Source organism: Dendropsophus ebraccatus, chromosome 4 (genome assembly GCF_027789765.1).
Source record: "Dendropsophus ebraccatus isolate aDenEbr1 chromosome 4, aDenEbr1.pat, whole genome shotgun sequence".
Lineage (NCBI taxonomy): Eukaryota > Metazoa > Chordata > Amphibia > Anura > Hylidae > Dendropsophus > Dendropsophus ebraccatus.
The window spans coordinates 44,964,881-44,979,628 of NC_091457.1; the positions used below are offsets into that span (position 1 = coordinate 44,964,881).

At 45.5% G+C, this 14,748-nt stretch overlaps 1 protein-coding gene across 1 annotated transcript in view; it reads right to left on the reverse strand.

Moving 5' to 3' along the window:
- Window positions 1-11,556: 11,556 nt before the first annotated feature.
- The window catches only part of LOC138789621 (ras-related and estrogen-regulated growth inhibitor-like), a 58,393-nt gene continuing 55,201 nt past the window's right edge, over window positions 11,557-14,748 (reverse strand). The window contains exon 4 of the mRNA XM_069968355.1: window positions 11,557-13,679. Coding sequence (XP_069824456.1) covers window positions 13,197-13,679 — 483 coding nt within the window. The 3' untranslated portion in view covers window positions 11,557-13,196. The remainder of the gene's footprint in view (window positions 13,680-14,748) is intronic.

Consider the following 14,748-nt stretch of genomic DNA (forward strand, 5'->3'; position numbering starts at 1 on the left):
TCCCACTGTGTGTGATACCATCTGCTGGGGCTCTGTATCTAATCTTACATTGTGATACTGTGTGCTGGGGCTCTATCTGATCCCACTGTGTGTGATACATCTGCTGAGGTGCTGCTCAGTGGATAGAGGGACGCAGCCAGGGAGATGAGGGATAGGCCACGCCCACTTTCTCTCAGCCAGAAGAAAAATTAATTTATTCTTCTGAGCCAAACAACTAGGGATATCTCAGCGAGCGTACATACTATCAATGCAGTTTAGGGCTCTTTTTAAAGGGTAACACATGGGCTTTTTATTTGAGGAATTTCATTTTTTGGCTACTGAAATTATAGTTACGCTGTAAGGCTTGCCTATATGATGACTCCAGATGTATCAAAGGGCCATACAAATTCATTAAGGCCCCAAGGTCTGACCCCTGTGCTTATAAAGCAAAACCCAGCCTCCTTCTCTCCTGTTAACTTTATTAGTCCACACTGTAAAACAGAGATATCACTCAGGAGTGGGCAAAATGCTATTGGGAGTAGACAAAGTCCAGCACAGGGTCATTTAGATTCCGACTCACATCATAGACCAGGGCAAGGGAAACACTCCCATCCTCTCCTGTCCAGAATGCAAGAGACTATGCCTACTGGTCACAACAGGCTGACCGATGTTTGTTCTGGGAAAAGCAATGTTATTAGGCAGTTGCCGCATAATTCGTGAGTCTCCTGAAACATTTTCCCACCAGCTGATATGTGGGGGAGACCTCCTTTACCTCAAATCTACTGCCCCACGGGTCCTGGTGGCGTGTCTTGCCTCGTGGTGTGCCTCCGGCGGCAGGAGAAGTCAAAGACCGCCCACAGCCCGGGAAGCCGAGGTACGGCCTTTTCAGTTGGCTGAGTCTTCTCACATGACTCCGGGTATTCTCCTGTCATGGAGGCGCTGTCTCCCGAAGGCTCCAAGGCCCCCTCCTGCTTGGGGCTGTCCGGTAATCTGTCCGCACAGGTCCCACAGCGACTCCGTATCGCCACCAGAGCCCGGCGTCGGCAAGGCAATCTCCCGGGCGCAGGCACCCCCGCATCGGGTCTCTCTCCCCAGTCGGCAGCGGACAGGATTCATCCTGGAGGTCAGGAGCAGGTGCTGTGTGCGGCTAACGCGTCATGCCGCGTCATGAGAGAAACAGCCCATGTCTAGGCCAGTCTCCAAACTGCAGGGCCGGTTTCATGGGTGTAGCTAATGTCACCTGGGCCCTGGTGCGAGAGGTCAACTTGGCCCCCCCACCTTTCACAACCAAGTGATGCTATTGGTATTTTATATATATATATATATATATATATATATATATATATATACACATACACACACCAAGACAGATATTACTAATAACACCTGCATATAGGAAGAGAAAATATTATCACCATACATATTACCACCATATTGTTACTGACCAAATCCTGTATACTAAATCCAATAAAACACAGTACCAGATCACAAGTAACAAACATCACCACATACTGACTAACACTACCACATACTGACTGATACCACCACCGCTGCTACTGCATAAGATCCACCTTACACAGATCTCTATCACCTCATCCAGTAGAGGTAGACCCAGCTCTACACAGGTTTTATACACCATATACATCACAGTGCAGTTACATAAGGTGACTCACAGGAGACGTCTTCTCTGATCAGAGTTCTTCCCTTTTCATCTTCTCCATCTGTCCTGGGCCGTTATGAGAACTTCTCCGAGCCACGAATCCACAGAATCTGCCAGACAGACATATTAGGCTTCTCATTCTGGCACCATCCTTATCTCTATACGCACTGCACATCTGTACTGGCCCCTTTACACCCTCATTTAGTGGGTAGGCTGACTCTGTGACCCCCTTATAGTATATGCCCCCCTCTGTGTAGCCTCCTTATAGATGGTCCCCCTCTGTGTATCCTATATAGTATATGCCCCCCCGTGTATTCCCTCTTATAGATGGCCCCCCTGTGTTGTCCCCCTCATAGAAGCCCCCCCATGTTGTCCCCCTTATAAATGGCCACCTATGTTGTCCCCTTATAAATGGCCACCTATATTGTCCCCCTTATAAATGGCCACCTATGTTGTCCCCCTTATAAATGGCCACCTATGTTGTCCCCCTTATTAATGGCCACCTATGTTGTCCCCACTTATAGATGGCCCCCTCTCCCCCTATAGATGCCCCCCTCTCCCCCTATAGATGGCCCCCTCTCTCCTTCCCCTTATAGATAGCCCCCTCTCCACTTCATAGATGGCCCCCTTTCCCCCTTACAGATAGCCCCCTATCCCCCCATAGATGCCCCCCTCTCCCCCCTCTCTATAGATGGCCCCCTCTCCCCTCATAGATAGCCCCCTCTCCCCCATCTCTTTAGATGGCCCCCTCTCCCCCCTCTCTATAGATGGCCCCCTCTCCCCTCATAGATAGCCCCCTCTCCCCCCTCTCTATAGATGGCCCCCTCTTCCCTCATAGATAGCCCCCTCCCCCCTCTCTATAGATGGCCCCCTCTTCCCTCATAGATAGCCCCCTCCCCCCTCTCTATAGATGGCCCCTCTCATCCCTCTCTATAGATGGCCCCCTCTCCCCCCCATAGATGCCCCCTATAGATAGCCCCCTCTCCCCCCTCTCTATAGATGGCCCCCTCTCCCCTCATAGATAACACCCCCTCCGCCCTCTATAGATAACTTCCTCTCCCCCCTCTCTATGGATAGCCCCTTTCCCTCCCTCTCTATAGATGGCCCCCCTCTCCCCCTCTATAGATAACCCCCTTCCCTCATAGATAACCCCCTCTCCCCCCCATAGATGCCCCCTATAGATAGCCCCCTCTCAAAAGATGCCCCCCTCTCCCCTCATAGATAGTCCCCTCTCCCCTGATAGCCCCCTCTCTATAAATGCCCCCCTCTCCCCTGCAGACAGATAAAAAAAAAAAAAACACATACAACTCACCTTACAACCCGCTCCCCCATCGATCCTCACTCCTCCTGCAGCCTCCGTCTTCCCCCCGGCTGATGAGCGGCTGCCGGGGGTGTCCGGTCCTATCCCCGCGCATCTGAACTCCCTGTACGCTGGGGCTGGGACTTCCGGCACAGGAAGCGAGACGCTCTCTGTACCGGAAGTCAGGGCCCCAGGCGGCACAGGGAGTTCAGATGTGCGCGCTGCCGGGGATAGAACCGGACATCCCCGGCAGCCGCTCATCAGCCGGGGGGAAGACGGAGTCAGCCTCTTGTGACCGCAAGCAAAACAATGCTTGCGGTCACAAGAGGGATTGACTGGGGAAGGCCTCGGGGGCCCCGCGGGCCCCCCCTCGTGGCGGGCCGGGTCGCAGCGGCGACCGCTGCGACCAGTAGTGGATTATAATAGGGGCGTTTTGGGCGGCAGCCCGGGGCCCTGAGCTCCTAGGGGGCCCATGACCACTCAAAAAGACTTATACTTTCAGTGGTGTACTGTCTCCTGGCTACACTTCCGTCATGATTTGCAAAAGATCACTGTTTTTTTATGGCAATTTTGCATAAATCAGGACATCATGACATTATCTGTCCTGTACTATGAACGCCAGGCTAGTGCTGTCATAGTTACAGTGGAGAGTAAATGGTAAAGTTAATCCGCCCCTGGCTGCGACCCCGGTAGTTACGCCACTGGCTGGTTCTCTCTTCTTCCTGCTCACTCACTCTCCTTAGCCCTCCCCCCTCCATAGGTTATAATAGACACAGCCAACCCATCTTCACTTTCATGCTCTGTAGCTAGGATTCACAATGCCCCATAGCAAAAATATTTAAGGGGCCCCCCTCCACTACGCACAACACATAGCGCTACCCCCCCCCACACACACACACATATATATATATATATATATATATATATATATATATATATATATATATATATATATGCTTTACTGCTGGTGCACTGATAGACCCTGACCTCTGCATGGAGCTCTGCACATTTTCCTTTCCTACTTGATATCTTTATTCTATAGGTCGGTCTGAACACTATTCAACACTATAACAATATTCAGGTTTTCATAGCTTTTCTAAGGTTTTGCTATTTTTTTTACAATAAAATTTTTATTTTGCAAATAATTATGATTAAAATGGCTCCTACGGTGCTGTATGGAATGGCATTTTTTGCACCATGATCTCTAGTTTTTATTAGTATCTTATTTTTGTAGATTGGACATTTTGATCACTTTTTATTTATTTATTTTTATATAGAATGTAACATAAAATCAACAATCTCTTTGTTTACACCAATCACTTGTTACATTTAATAGATTGGACAATTACGATATATAATATTTTTGTTTAATAAATTGATTTTAACATGTTTAATTTGTATAATAGGAAAGAGGGGTGAATTAAACTTTTATTGGGGGAGGGGCTTTGGCATATATTTCATTTTTATTTTTTACACTTTTTAATTTTAATCCCCAGGAACTATTATATGCAATTATTGGCTTTCATATACTGACCCTGCTATGTAATTGTATAGGATTGATCTGTGTTATAATGCGTCTACACAGACAGATTTATCTGACAGATTTTTGAAGCCAAAGCCAGGAACAGACCATAAACAGGGAACAGGTCATAAAGGAAAGACGGAGATGTCACCTCTTTTCAGATCCATTTCTGGCTTTGGCTTCAAAAATCTGTCAGATAGATCTGTCTGTGTAAACACACCATAATCAGCGATCTTCACCTGCCTGTTGCACAGAGGTAAGTATAACTCATCCGGTGGTCAGGGAAAACGTTCGGTACCATTTGGGTATCGATTTGTAAAGGGCCTATTCCACAGAGCGATAATTGGCCGAATCGGTGTGAAAATCGTCCGAATCGGCCCGATTCGGGCGATTATCACTCCATGGAACAGAGAGAACGATCAGCCGATGATCGTGTCATTGGCTGATCGTTCATTTAGGTTCAGACCTAAAATCATTGTTCGCCACCAGCGCATCACTACGATTTCAGCAGCATCATACATTACCTGTCCGGGCTGCAGGTCTTCTTCTTCCTCCTGGTCCCGCGCCGCACCAGCTTCGGAGTGGGGCTGTCTGAACTGACAGACTGTTTAGCCAATCACTGGCCGCGGCCAGTGATTGTCTGAGCGGTCTGTCAGTTCAGACAGACCGATCCGAAGCTGCTGCAGCGCGGGACCAGGAGGAAGAAGAAGACCTGCAGCCCGGACAGGTAATGTATGAAACAAGGGCTGCAAGGACATCGGTAACGATATCCCTGCAGCCCCCGCTTAACGATCATCGGGGCCGTGGAATAGGCACAGTAAATGAGTGCCGATCTAGCAGATCGGCGCTGGTTTACATCGTTGATCGGACCCTGCTCGGCCCGTAGAATAGGACCCTAAGGTACAGGAGCGTCTCCTGTCACATGGAATTAAGGTGTCTGTCTCTAAAGCTCAGAATATAAGGAGAGTGGTCTAATGCTGGAATCACACATCACTACCACTGCAGTTTTAGAACCAAAGCCAGGAGTGAATCTGGCAGGTAAAAGACACATACATGTTTCCTTTATTTTACCCATTGCTTTAAATACACTTCTGAAATTGACTCAAAAACTGTAATAACAGTTTAAAAAAAACACTTACATGGGTAAACCATCATAAATAAAAATGTGACAGAAAAGACATCATCAAAAGGATCTTATGTCCCACAGACAGTTATATGGTCAGCTCTCAGAATATCAGCATAGAGCTCACTATGACTATAAATATGGGACTGCAACCTGTGTGACAGACTTTACACCTTCAATAATGTGACTGCAGTCTTTGAGACAGACTCCAAAGTTCTAATAAGGTGACAGCAGTCTGTGAGACAGACTCTGCATCTTCAATAATGTGACTACTGCCTATGAGAGACTCTGCACCTGTAACTATGTGACTACATCCTGTGAGACAAACCTGACACCTTCAATAATGTTTTTTTTTAGCTTATGAGACAGACCCATGCAGGTGCAACTGATCATGTGACTTGTGAGACAGGGCCTTCAGGTTATACATGCCTATGTAGACTAAATGATTTAAAGGAAAAAGTCCAAAATTTGTTTGAACATAAAGATGGCTTTCTATAAAGCTGCATTATGTGTAGACACCTCAGAACCTTGGTTGAGCCCAGATAAGTTATCTATAAGGGATAAGTAATTGCTTTGTTGTCCATTTTAGGTACCATCCAGGGAAGCAGGATCGTATTGGCCAATTAGGGAATCCCCTGGTGGGCCCCCATTCTGCTAAGTGCCCATGCACCTGTGAGAGAGAGAAGGAAGATAAGTAGGATGGTATCAGGAATGGGCTACAAAGCAGTCACATATCCCTCAGATGTAACATATCTGGGCTCAACCAAGGTTCTGAGGTGTCTACACACAATGCTGCTTTATAGAAATCCATCTTTATAATGAAACAAATTTTGGTCATTTCCTTCAAATCATTTGGTCTACATAGACGTGTATATTATTTAGACGCAGGGGCGGTCTTGGCATTTCTAGGGCCCCAAGCGAAGTTATGTCTGCCCCCCCCTCAACACATGTTCCAAAACAATAGACCGCTGTGTGTTGGCCCCAGTAGTATATACCCCTTGTGCGCTACCTCCAGTAATATATACTCCTTGTGTGCTGCCCCCAATAGTACATACCCCTTGTGTCCTGTCCCCAGTAGTATATACCCCTTGTTTGCTTCCCCCAGTAGTATATAGACCCCTGTGTGCTGCCCCAGTTGTATATAGACCCCCTGTGTGCTTCTCCCAGTTGTATATACCCCCTGTGTGCTCCCCCACTAGTATATAGGCCCCCTGTGTGCTCCCTCAGGGGTATTTAGCCCCCCCTGTGTGCCCCCCCTCTTGGATATAGACCTCCTGTGTGCTCCCCCACTTGAATATAGACCACTGTGTGCTCCTCGAGTAGTATGTAAACCCCCTGTGTGGTTCCCCCAGTAGTATATAGACCCCCTGTGTGCCCCACCAGTATTATATAGACCCCTTGTGTGCTGCCCCAGTAGTATACAGACCCCTGTGTGCTCCCCCAGTTATATATAGACCACCTGTGTGCCTCACAAGTAGTATATAGACCCCCTGTATGTTCCCCCAGTAGTATATAGACCCCCTGTGTGCTCCCCCACTAGTATGTAGGCCCCCTGTGTGGTCCCTCGGGGGTATTTAGCCCTCCTGTGTGCTCCCCACTTGGATATAGACCTCCTGTGTGCTCCCCCACTTTGATATAGACCCCTGTGTGCTCCTCCAGTAGTATATAAACCCCCTGTGTGGTTCCTTCAGTAGTATATAGACCCCCTGTGTGCCCCACCAGTATTATATAGACCCCTTGTGTGCTGCCCCAGTAGTATACAGACCACCTGTGTGTCTCACAAGTAGTATATAGACCCCCTGTATGATCCCCCAGTAGTATATAGACCCCCTGTGTGCCCCACCAGTAGTATATAGACCCCTGTGTGTTCCCCCAGTAGTATATAGCCCCCCTGTGTTCTCCCCTACTTGGATATAGACCTCCTGTGTGCTCTCCAAGTTGTATATAGACCCAATTCTGCTGCCCCAGTAGTCTATAGCCCCCCTGTGTGCTCCCCCTGTTATATAGCCCCCCTGTGTGCTCCCCCCATTTATATAGACCCCCAATGTATGCTCCCCCAGTTAAACAGACCCCTGTGTGCTCCCCCTCCCATATAGTATATAACACAATAAAACAAACACTTGGTCCGGGCGTCTCCTCTTGCATGTTTGTCCTGCCAGAATTGCAATGGAATCATAAAGGTGACAGTGTGAACCATCCCCAAAAAGGTAACAAGATTATGTTAAAAGGCATGTATACATGTAGGACAGCTAACGTTGTCTACATGTTGCGATGTCCATGTGGACGTGTGGACGTAGGGCAGACCACAAGAGAGATCAGATTGAGGTTAAATGAACACAAGTCTGCCATACGTACATATGCACAGAAATCGCAGAAAAATGAGGGATCAGATGATTCTAAAAAATTCGGGAAACGTCGGTGGCACGTCATTTTCATGAATTTAACCATAAGGTCTATGATCTCAAATGGCTTATACTGAAGGAGGTACATGGAATAAATAAATCTGAGATAAAAAAGAAATTACTACAAAAAGAAACATATTGGATATATTTGTTGGAAAGCTTGTATCCTAAAGGGTTAAATTTTGCTGTATTCTTGTAAGAGAGGTTGCTTATAACATCTAAATTTTGTTCATGATGACGTTAAATAATGATAGCGATTACTATAGTAAAAAAAAATATTCATAAGAAGGTCTAGTAGCCACCTTTATTAGTGTAAATCTTCTAATTTTTGTATTTGATTGCTTTCATAGTGAAATGATATGCAAATGATCTACTAGTATAAATCGGTGAAGGGTGCACTACTGAATTATGCTTGAGAAAGGGGGCGGACCCCGAAACGTAGCAGCGCATTTGGTCGTCACCATACCATCTGGAAAGAGTGAGAGTCTCAGAGGAGGAATGGAGCCGGCTAGTACCTTGGCTTGAACATCTGATACTCCCGATTCCTGCGCACTGTGATGATGTGTTTTGTTATATATTTTTTGTATGAGAAGACATTTTACATTTCATAAGAAAAAGTAAAAATAAGAGAATTTTTGAAGATAGAAAGTGTCCTGATTATTCTATTTCTATATGTCATAATAGATGATGTCATTGTAGGATATGTAAAGTAGGTGATGTCACAGACAGCAAGAGCTACATACACTGGGAAGTTACACTATAATCTTCAGTTGTTCGCTGCCTCTTTGAGAGAAACAGTGTCCAGCGCCTTCTCTATATCCTGCAATTGCAGTATATACTGATCTCAGCCTGCAGATTTTCAAGATTTCAGCATGTTGAGGATAGTTTTCCTTCTCTTCCTGATCTTCAGTGGTCCTGTGCAGGGGAGACCATTTCCCAGAAAGCATCAGGAAGAAAACAACATGGCCGTTGCAGCCTCACCACCCAAGACTATGGTAAAGCCTGCACCTAACCGCCATGTCAGAGTCTACATTCACCCAATGCGGAGCACATATAGAGGACATACCCCCCAACCATATGACGCACTACGCCGACTGGTTGAAGGGGCCTCTGCTCCCCCTCCTACCACCACGCCAGACCTGACCCAGCAGACACCGGAAGCCACAGCTGGTATCCTGGCCAGATACTTCAGGCAAGCCAGAAAAGACCGTGCCCGAGCTATGAGAGAGGACTAGATGGACGACTTTCTATCCTCCCTGAAAAAGTGGACTATTGCAGTACTTGTCATTCTAGCTGTCATCTGCTACATCGTCCTCCGCTTCATCAAAGATATGCTCGACCGATATGGAGATAAGATTCCCGTGGAGAAACTCCTGGATGCCTACTCCAAGCCGCAACAGGCCGGATAAGACTTCAGCTGCCCATGAAGGAGACACTTATTATTACCTGTATATGAGGAATAAATCTCCATGATCACAGCTGCTGCCTCTTATGTGATTTATTAGAACTTTCTAGTCATTGATGGGATTATTATTGGTCATGTGACATGTATGTAATAATGCCCAGCAGCTCCTGCGTTTCCCCCAATACCTGCAGGGAAGGGAAGCAGGAGGCCTTATGGCTGCCTGCTGAGCTGTATACATAGCCCTCATTGAGCACAGTGTATACAGCCATCAGGGAGGCAGGGATAGGAATAAGCTGTCATTCTGGTTTTATGATACTGGGGTTGCTGGGATTGAGAGAAACAAAATAGTACTACATGTTAGGGTGTAGCCAATCCCTGGCCTTAGTGTTCTCTTCCTGCTGACCCCCAAGGACAATTATTGGCTGCAGCATCACATGTACACTTCCAGTACAATGTAGTGATGCATTGAGGAGGTTTTAGTGTATTCTGTAACCCAGTCCCTGCCTGTAGACAGGTTAATATATAATAATGGAAAATCCCATCTTTATGACCTGGGAAATAGATGCATCAATAAACCTACTACTTTCTTGCTTCACACTATCTGGTTCTTAAAGTGAGGGGGGGGACAGAGGAGGTGGGACCATGAGGACCAGGAAGTGAGGATTTTCTGCAGCTTCAGGCTATGTTCACACTACGTGAAAATACGGCCATTGTTGCCATACTTTTTGCACCTGTGAACATAGCTTTATCTGCTATGGGATCCCGTCTGGAGCATATACACATTGTATACGCTCCGGCCAGGATCCTGTGCGGTGCCGCAAAGAACTGACATGTCAGTTTTCTGCGGCCGCAATTCAATGAATTGCGGTCATAGGAGACCCTGTCAATTCACACAATGAATCGAGCGGCTCCGGCCGCTTGCTTCATTGTGTGCTGTGGGGAGTTCTGATGCGGGCACGCACTGATGTGCCCGCATCAGAATCTTGCGGCCAAAAGATCATCCAGCCTGTACCTAAGTACTGATCCGGGCAGAGACCGGCCGTTCCATGACCAGACCGGGGTCACGGAACGGCCGGTCTCTTACCCTGTTTGAACATAGCCTCAAGTTGTAAGTCAGGATGTGCTGCAGGCAAACATCTCAATTTATGTAATAGAAACCTATTACAAACACTATTAGACTATGGATAGGAATCCAACAGGGTAAAATTCTCCTAAAGGGGAAGTATGGCGCCGGCCATTTTTTTCAGAGCTGGGGAGGAGGTGGCTATACATAACATGCATCTACTTCCCCCCCCCCCACACTCCAGGGTAGGGGTCTGCTGTCCGCCGCTCCAGCTCCCGATCCCCTGGCTTCTTCCCGGTCTGAACGGGGATGTGTTAGCCCCGCTCAGCCAGTCAGCAGCCAAGGCTTTGGTCACTGACTGGCTGAGCCCACTCTGCACTTCTCTTTTAAATGGAGTACCCCTTTAAGTAGACGCAGCAATTGTGATTTCCTCATCTCCAAAAAATTTTTGAAAAATAAGCCACGGTGGCCCTCAGATCGTTGGTTCTTGGGTGTCGAGTTACGAGCCTCTACACAGTGACTCAGCTGATCCCATAGGTTTCTATGGGATTCAGGTCTGGAGAAAGTACAGGCCACGCTATTTGAGGTCACCCAGTCTCTAGCAGCCATTCCGTAATGATGTGACCTGATGAGTTAGAGCACTGTCATCCATGAAGATGAAATTAGACAGCTGTATTGTTGATGCAGAGACACAATGACTGGATTATTGATGTTGTTCAAGTAGTATAACACCACCACCACCAAAGCCAACTGTGGCCGATGCATCTCCTTGATATGGTTGGCGGACATAATTTCTGCTCAGCGTGAAGCAACTTTCATCAGTGAACAGGCCACTGGTCCCTAGTCCAGCATAGAAGAAATAAGTAAGATATAAAGGTGTACTTGGGCAGCTGTTTGGGTAAATGTTATTATATGCTTGAGCAGTTACACAATAAATATCCATCAGCTTTAATGAGAGGAATGTAACATGGACAAAAGGAAGGAGAGGGGGAAAAGAACAGTGTAATATCCGTGACACCATTTTTTAGTAAGACGCCCATGTAAATGTTTTATTTTAAGAACGGAAGGTTAAAGTCGCAGTAAGGCGCACACAACCACAGCGAAAAATATCTAAGAATACTTTATTTTTATAGCAAATTAGTGTGACAGTGAAGCAGAGTCAATGTACACATAATATGGACTCGCTTTGCCTACAATACATGTGCCTGCCCTATACCTATACTACATAAACTTAAAAAAAAAATGTTTTCCCTGTCTAGAGATCTTTACTATTTCTTTAAACATGTTCAGTGCTGAGGCATGGAAATCATTGCGTAATTCTAGCACTGCTATGTTTTAGCCAAGATTTTGTGGGCTGCTTTGCTCACCCATACCAAGAAACTCAAGCAGGCTCACAGCAATGTGCCATCTACATTAAAGGCTCATGCTTCTGGAGGGAAGGCTCTGGTTGTATATGGGTCACTGGGCCATAGGGTCACCGTGTATCTATCTTTAACTTGTAATATTCCCTTAGTCAGCATTGTTCCAGCCATTTGTCATTTCTTGCTAAGGATCTACTTACAGAAAACTGCACTTTCCTTTGTAAACTCTCCGAGGGTCATATTATCATTATCATATCTCACAGGTTATTCATTATACTAGAATTCACTTTTATACAAATCCTATTTACAGTATTTTTACAACTATTAACATCTCTCACATAACTTGTCTTCCCACACTGGTTCATTCCTGCCAATGAATTCTTGTCTGGGCAGTAATTATATTGGCCAGACAAGGATCTACGTACAATCCTTACAGTGACCCCACCAAAGATGGAGCACTACCTAAAGAAGGTCAATAAAGGGGTTATCCAGGGCTACAAAAACATGGCCACTTTTCCCCCTACTGTTGTCTCCAGTTCAGGTGCAGTTTGCAATTAAGCTCCATTTACTTCAATGGAACTGAGTTTCAAAACCCCACCCAAACTGGAGACAACAGTAGAGGAAAAGTAGCCATGTTTTTGTAGCGCTGGATAACCCCTTTAACTTTAGAGGCACTCTTCACTTTGGACATTGCCTACTTGATAGAAAGGTCCCTGGACATTTGAAATGTTGCAGCGCCATCACAGGTTAAATAAGGCATTACACATACCCTATTCATGTAAATAGGTTGTTAGTGTGATGTAGGACAGGACAGGTCCTCCAGAGGAAGAGACACTCTTTGTAACCGATTTCCAGGAAGTGAATGGACACCCCTCTATTAGTATTAGAATTCCCCAATAAAATATATGAACGGGTTTTCTAAACTGAACACCCCCTTTAAGCTCTGATGGCTTTGGCACATTAAAACAACATTAAAGAAGTGCCAGAGGCGTTATACCAGCACATTTTTGAGGAATAAGACTGATCTATGCGCAAGGGTACACACAACTGATATGTAACGTAAAAATTGTAGAAAAGGACAAACAAGCATCATACCTTCAATGCAATGCTTTCATCCTAAATCTAGAGACCTATTCGCAGTTGAAGTATAGTGAAAGAGTTAGCATTAAGTCCCTCTGGTGTCATGCCCCTAAATATCCAGGACTACTTGCCAAACTAATGTCATAAAAAGGTATCTTGGTGTAGTGTGGCAAACATGTCTATCAGCGTATAGACTATACCTCGCTAGTGAAGACATCTAATCCTAGCATACTCAAGAGTTGTGCTCAATGCTCTCCTGATAAATCGGAATTCTTTTACATAGCTCATCATTGAGCACTGTTCACTCTGGAATATAATCCCGAAAAGAATTGAAACTTAAACTTCGACCATTCGCATTTAGAGTTGAATTAGCATAAATCTTTGGAATCTTTTCCATCAATTTGGATACGTTTCTTTTCTTGAAAGTCCCAGGGGAAAGGTTCCCTTGTCTCATTAGTTCAAAGTAAAGTGTATTGAAGACAATGGCGGTTTCTTCATAACTGTCTCTGGTGGAAATTTCATAGAATAGACACTTTAAGGCCTTCGAGAGCTTTTCCCCGTCATCAGTAGACACCATGCGATCATACTGGAGATCTTTCTTGTTGCCGACAATGATTATGGGAGGTTGTTCTGCGGCTCCTTTCTTACTGGCTGAGTGGATGTGATTGATCAAGAAACATAGTCTCATGACTTCATCGAAGCTGCAGCGATCTGTGACAGAATACACCACGGCAAAACTATCACCCCATTTAATCTTCTCTTCGATCTGAAGGGAGTCCTCCTCCTTTAAATATATTTAAAACAAGATCCATTAGAACATGAGAAATCATTCAAGTTCCTATACTACTTCTACCACCCCATCCTAAAAGCTAATGCGTATCCCAACCATCCATGTTTTGTGGGATTGTCCTATGAAATGGAGTTATGAATTTCTTATGCAAATATAACCCAATTTGCATATAGACATTACTTTTTTTCTGGTGCTTAGTATTTGTAAGTGTAGAGATAGACTTTCTTTATTGCTTCTTACAAAAACAATGTGGCAGCTAAAAACGAAAGGCGACAAACCCCTTTGCCATGGCAGCTGTTTCACGCGCCTCTACACGCTTCTTCGGATCTGAAGAAGCGCGGATAGGCGTGTGAAACAGCTGCCATGGCTAAGGGGTTCAGCGTCTCTCGTTTTTACCTGCCACGTTTTTGTAAGAAGCAGTTAAGAAAGTCTATTTCACGTTGAGTGCCCAAAGTCTATCTCTACACTTATGATTGTGATTACATGGACTGTTCCTTTTCCTTGTGAGAGCACCACCGTACAAGACATTGGATCCACTATCTGTTAAAGCACATTTCTACTAGCAGGCCCAGCCATACACAAGGTAGTGCCGACTTCTAAGTCTTTTTGAACTGTTACACTTATAGAATTCTATGGGGAAAAGGCCAATGTTTCTGTGAAAAAAACTCTGTCTGCAGAGTCTGCTGTGATTTCACAAAATGGCAAAGGCGATGAAAACGCCAAACTGCCCCGAAAAAAAATGCCACAGCGAATATTTTTCCCCATTGACTCCTAGCTACCATCTGGCCGCAGTGTTGCAAATGATTGCAAAAAATGTACATATTCTTTGAAACATTTATATAAAGCATCTAGAAATATTTGTTGTAAAATAGATCATAGCTGGCCATCAGTGTCTAGGATTTCAAAATGGACAAAGCCTTTTTTTACAATTTATTTTAGCTTATATGGCTGAGATCAGAGGCTTGTCTGCTGAAGTCAGGAGACTGCATTAAGCATAGGGTCTAACAAAGAGGCATGACCTTGGTATAAGGATGCATGATGTTTAAGGGGGGATGGCCTGAAT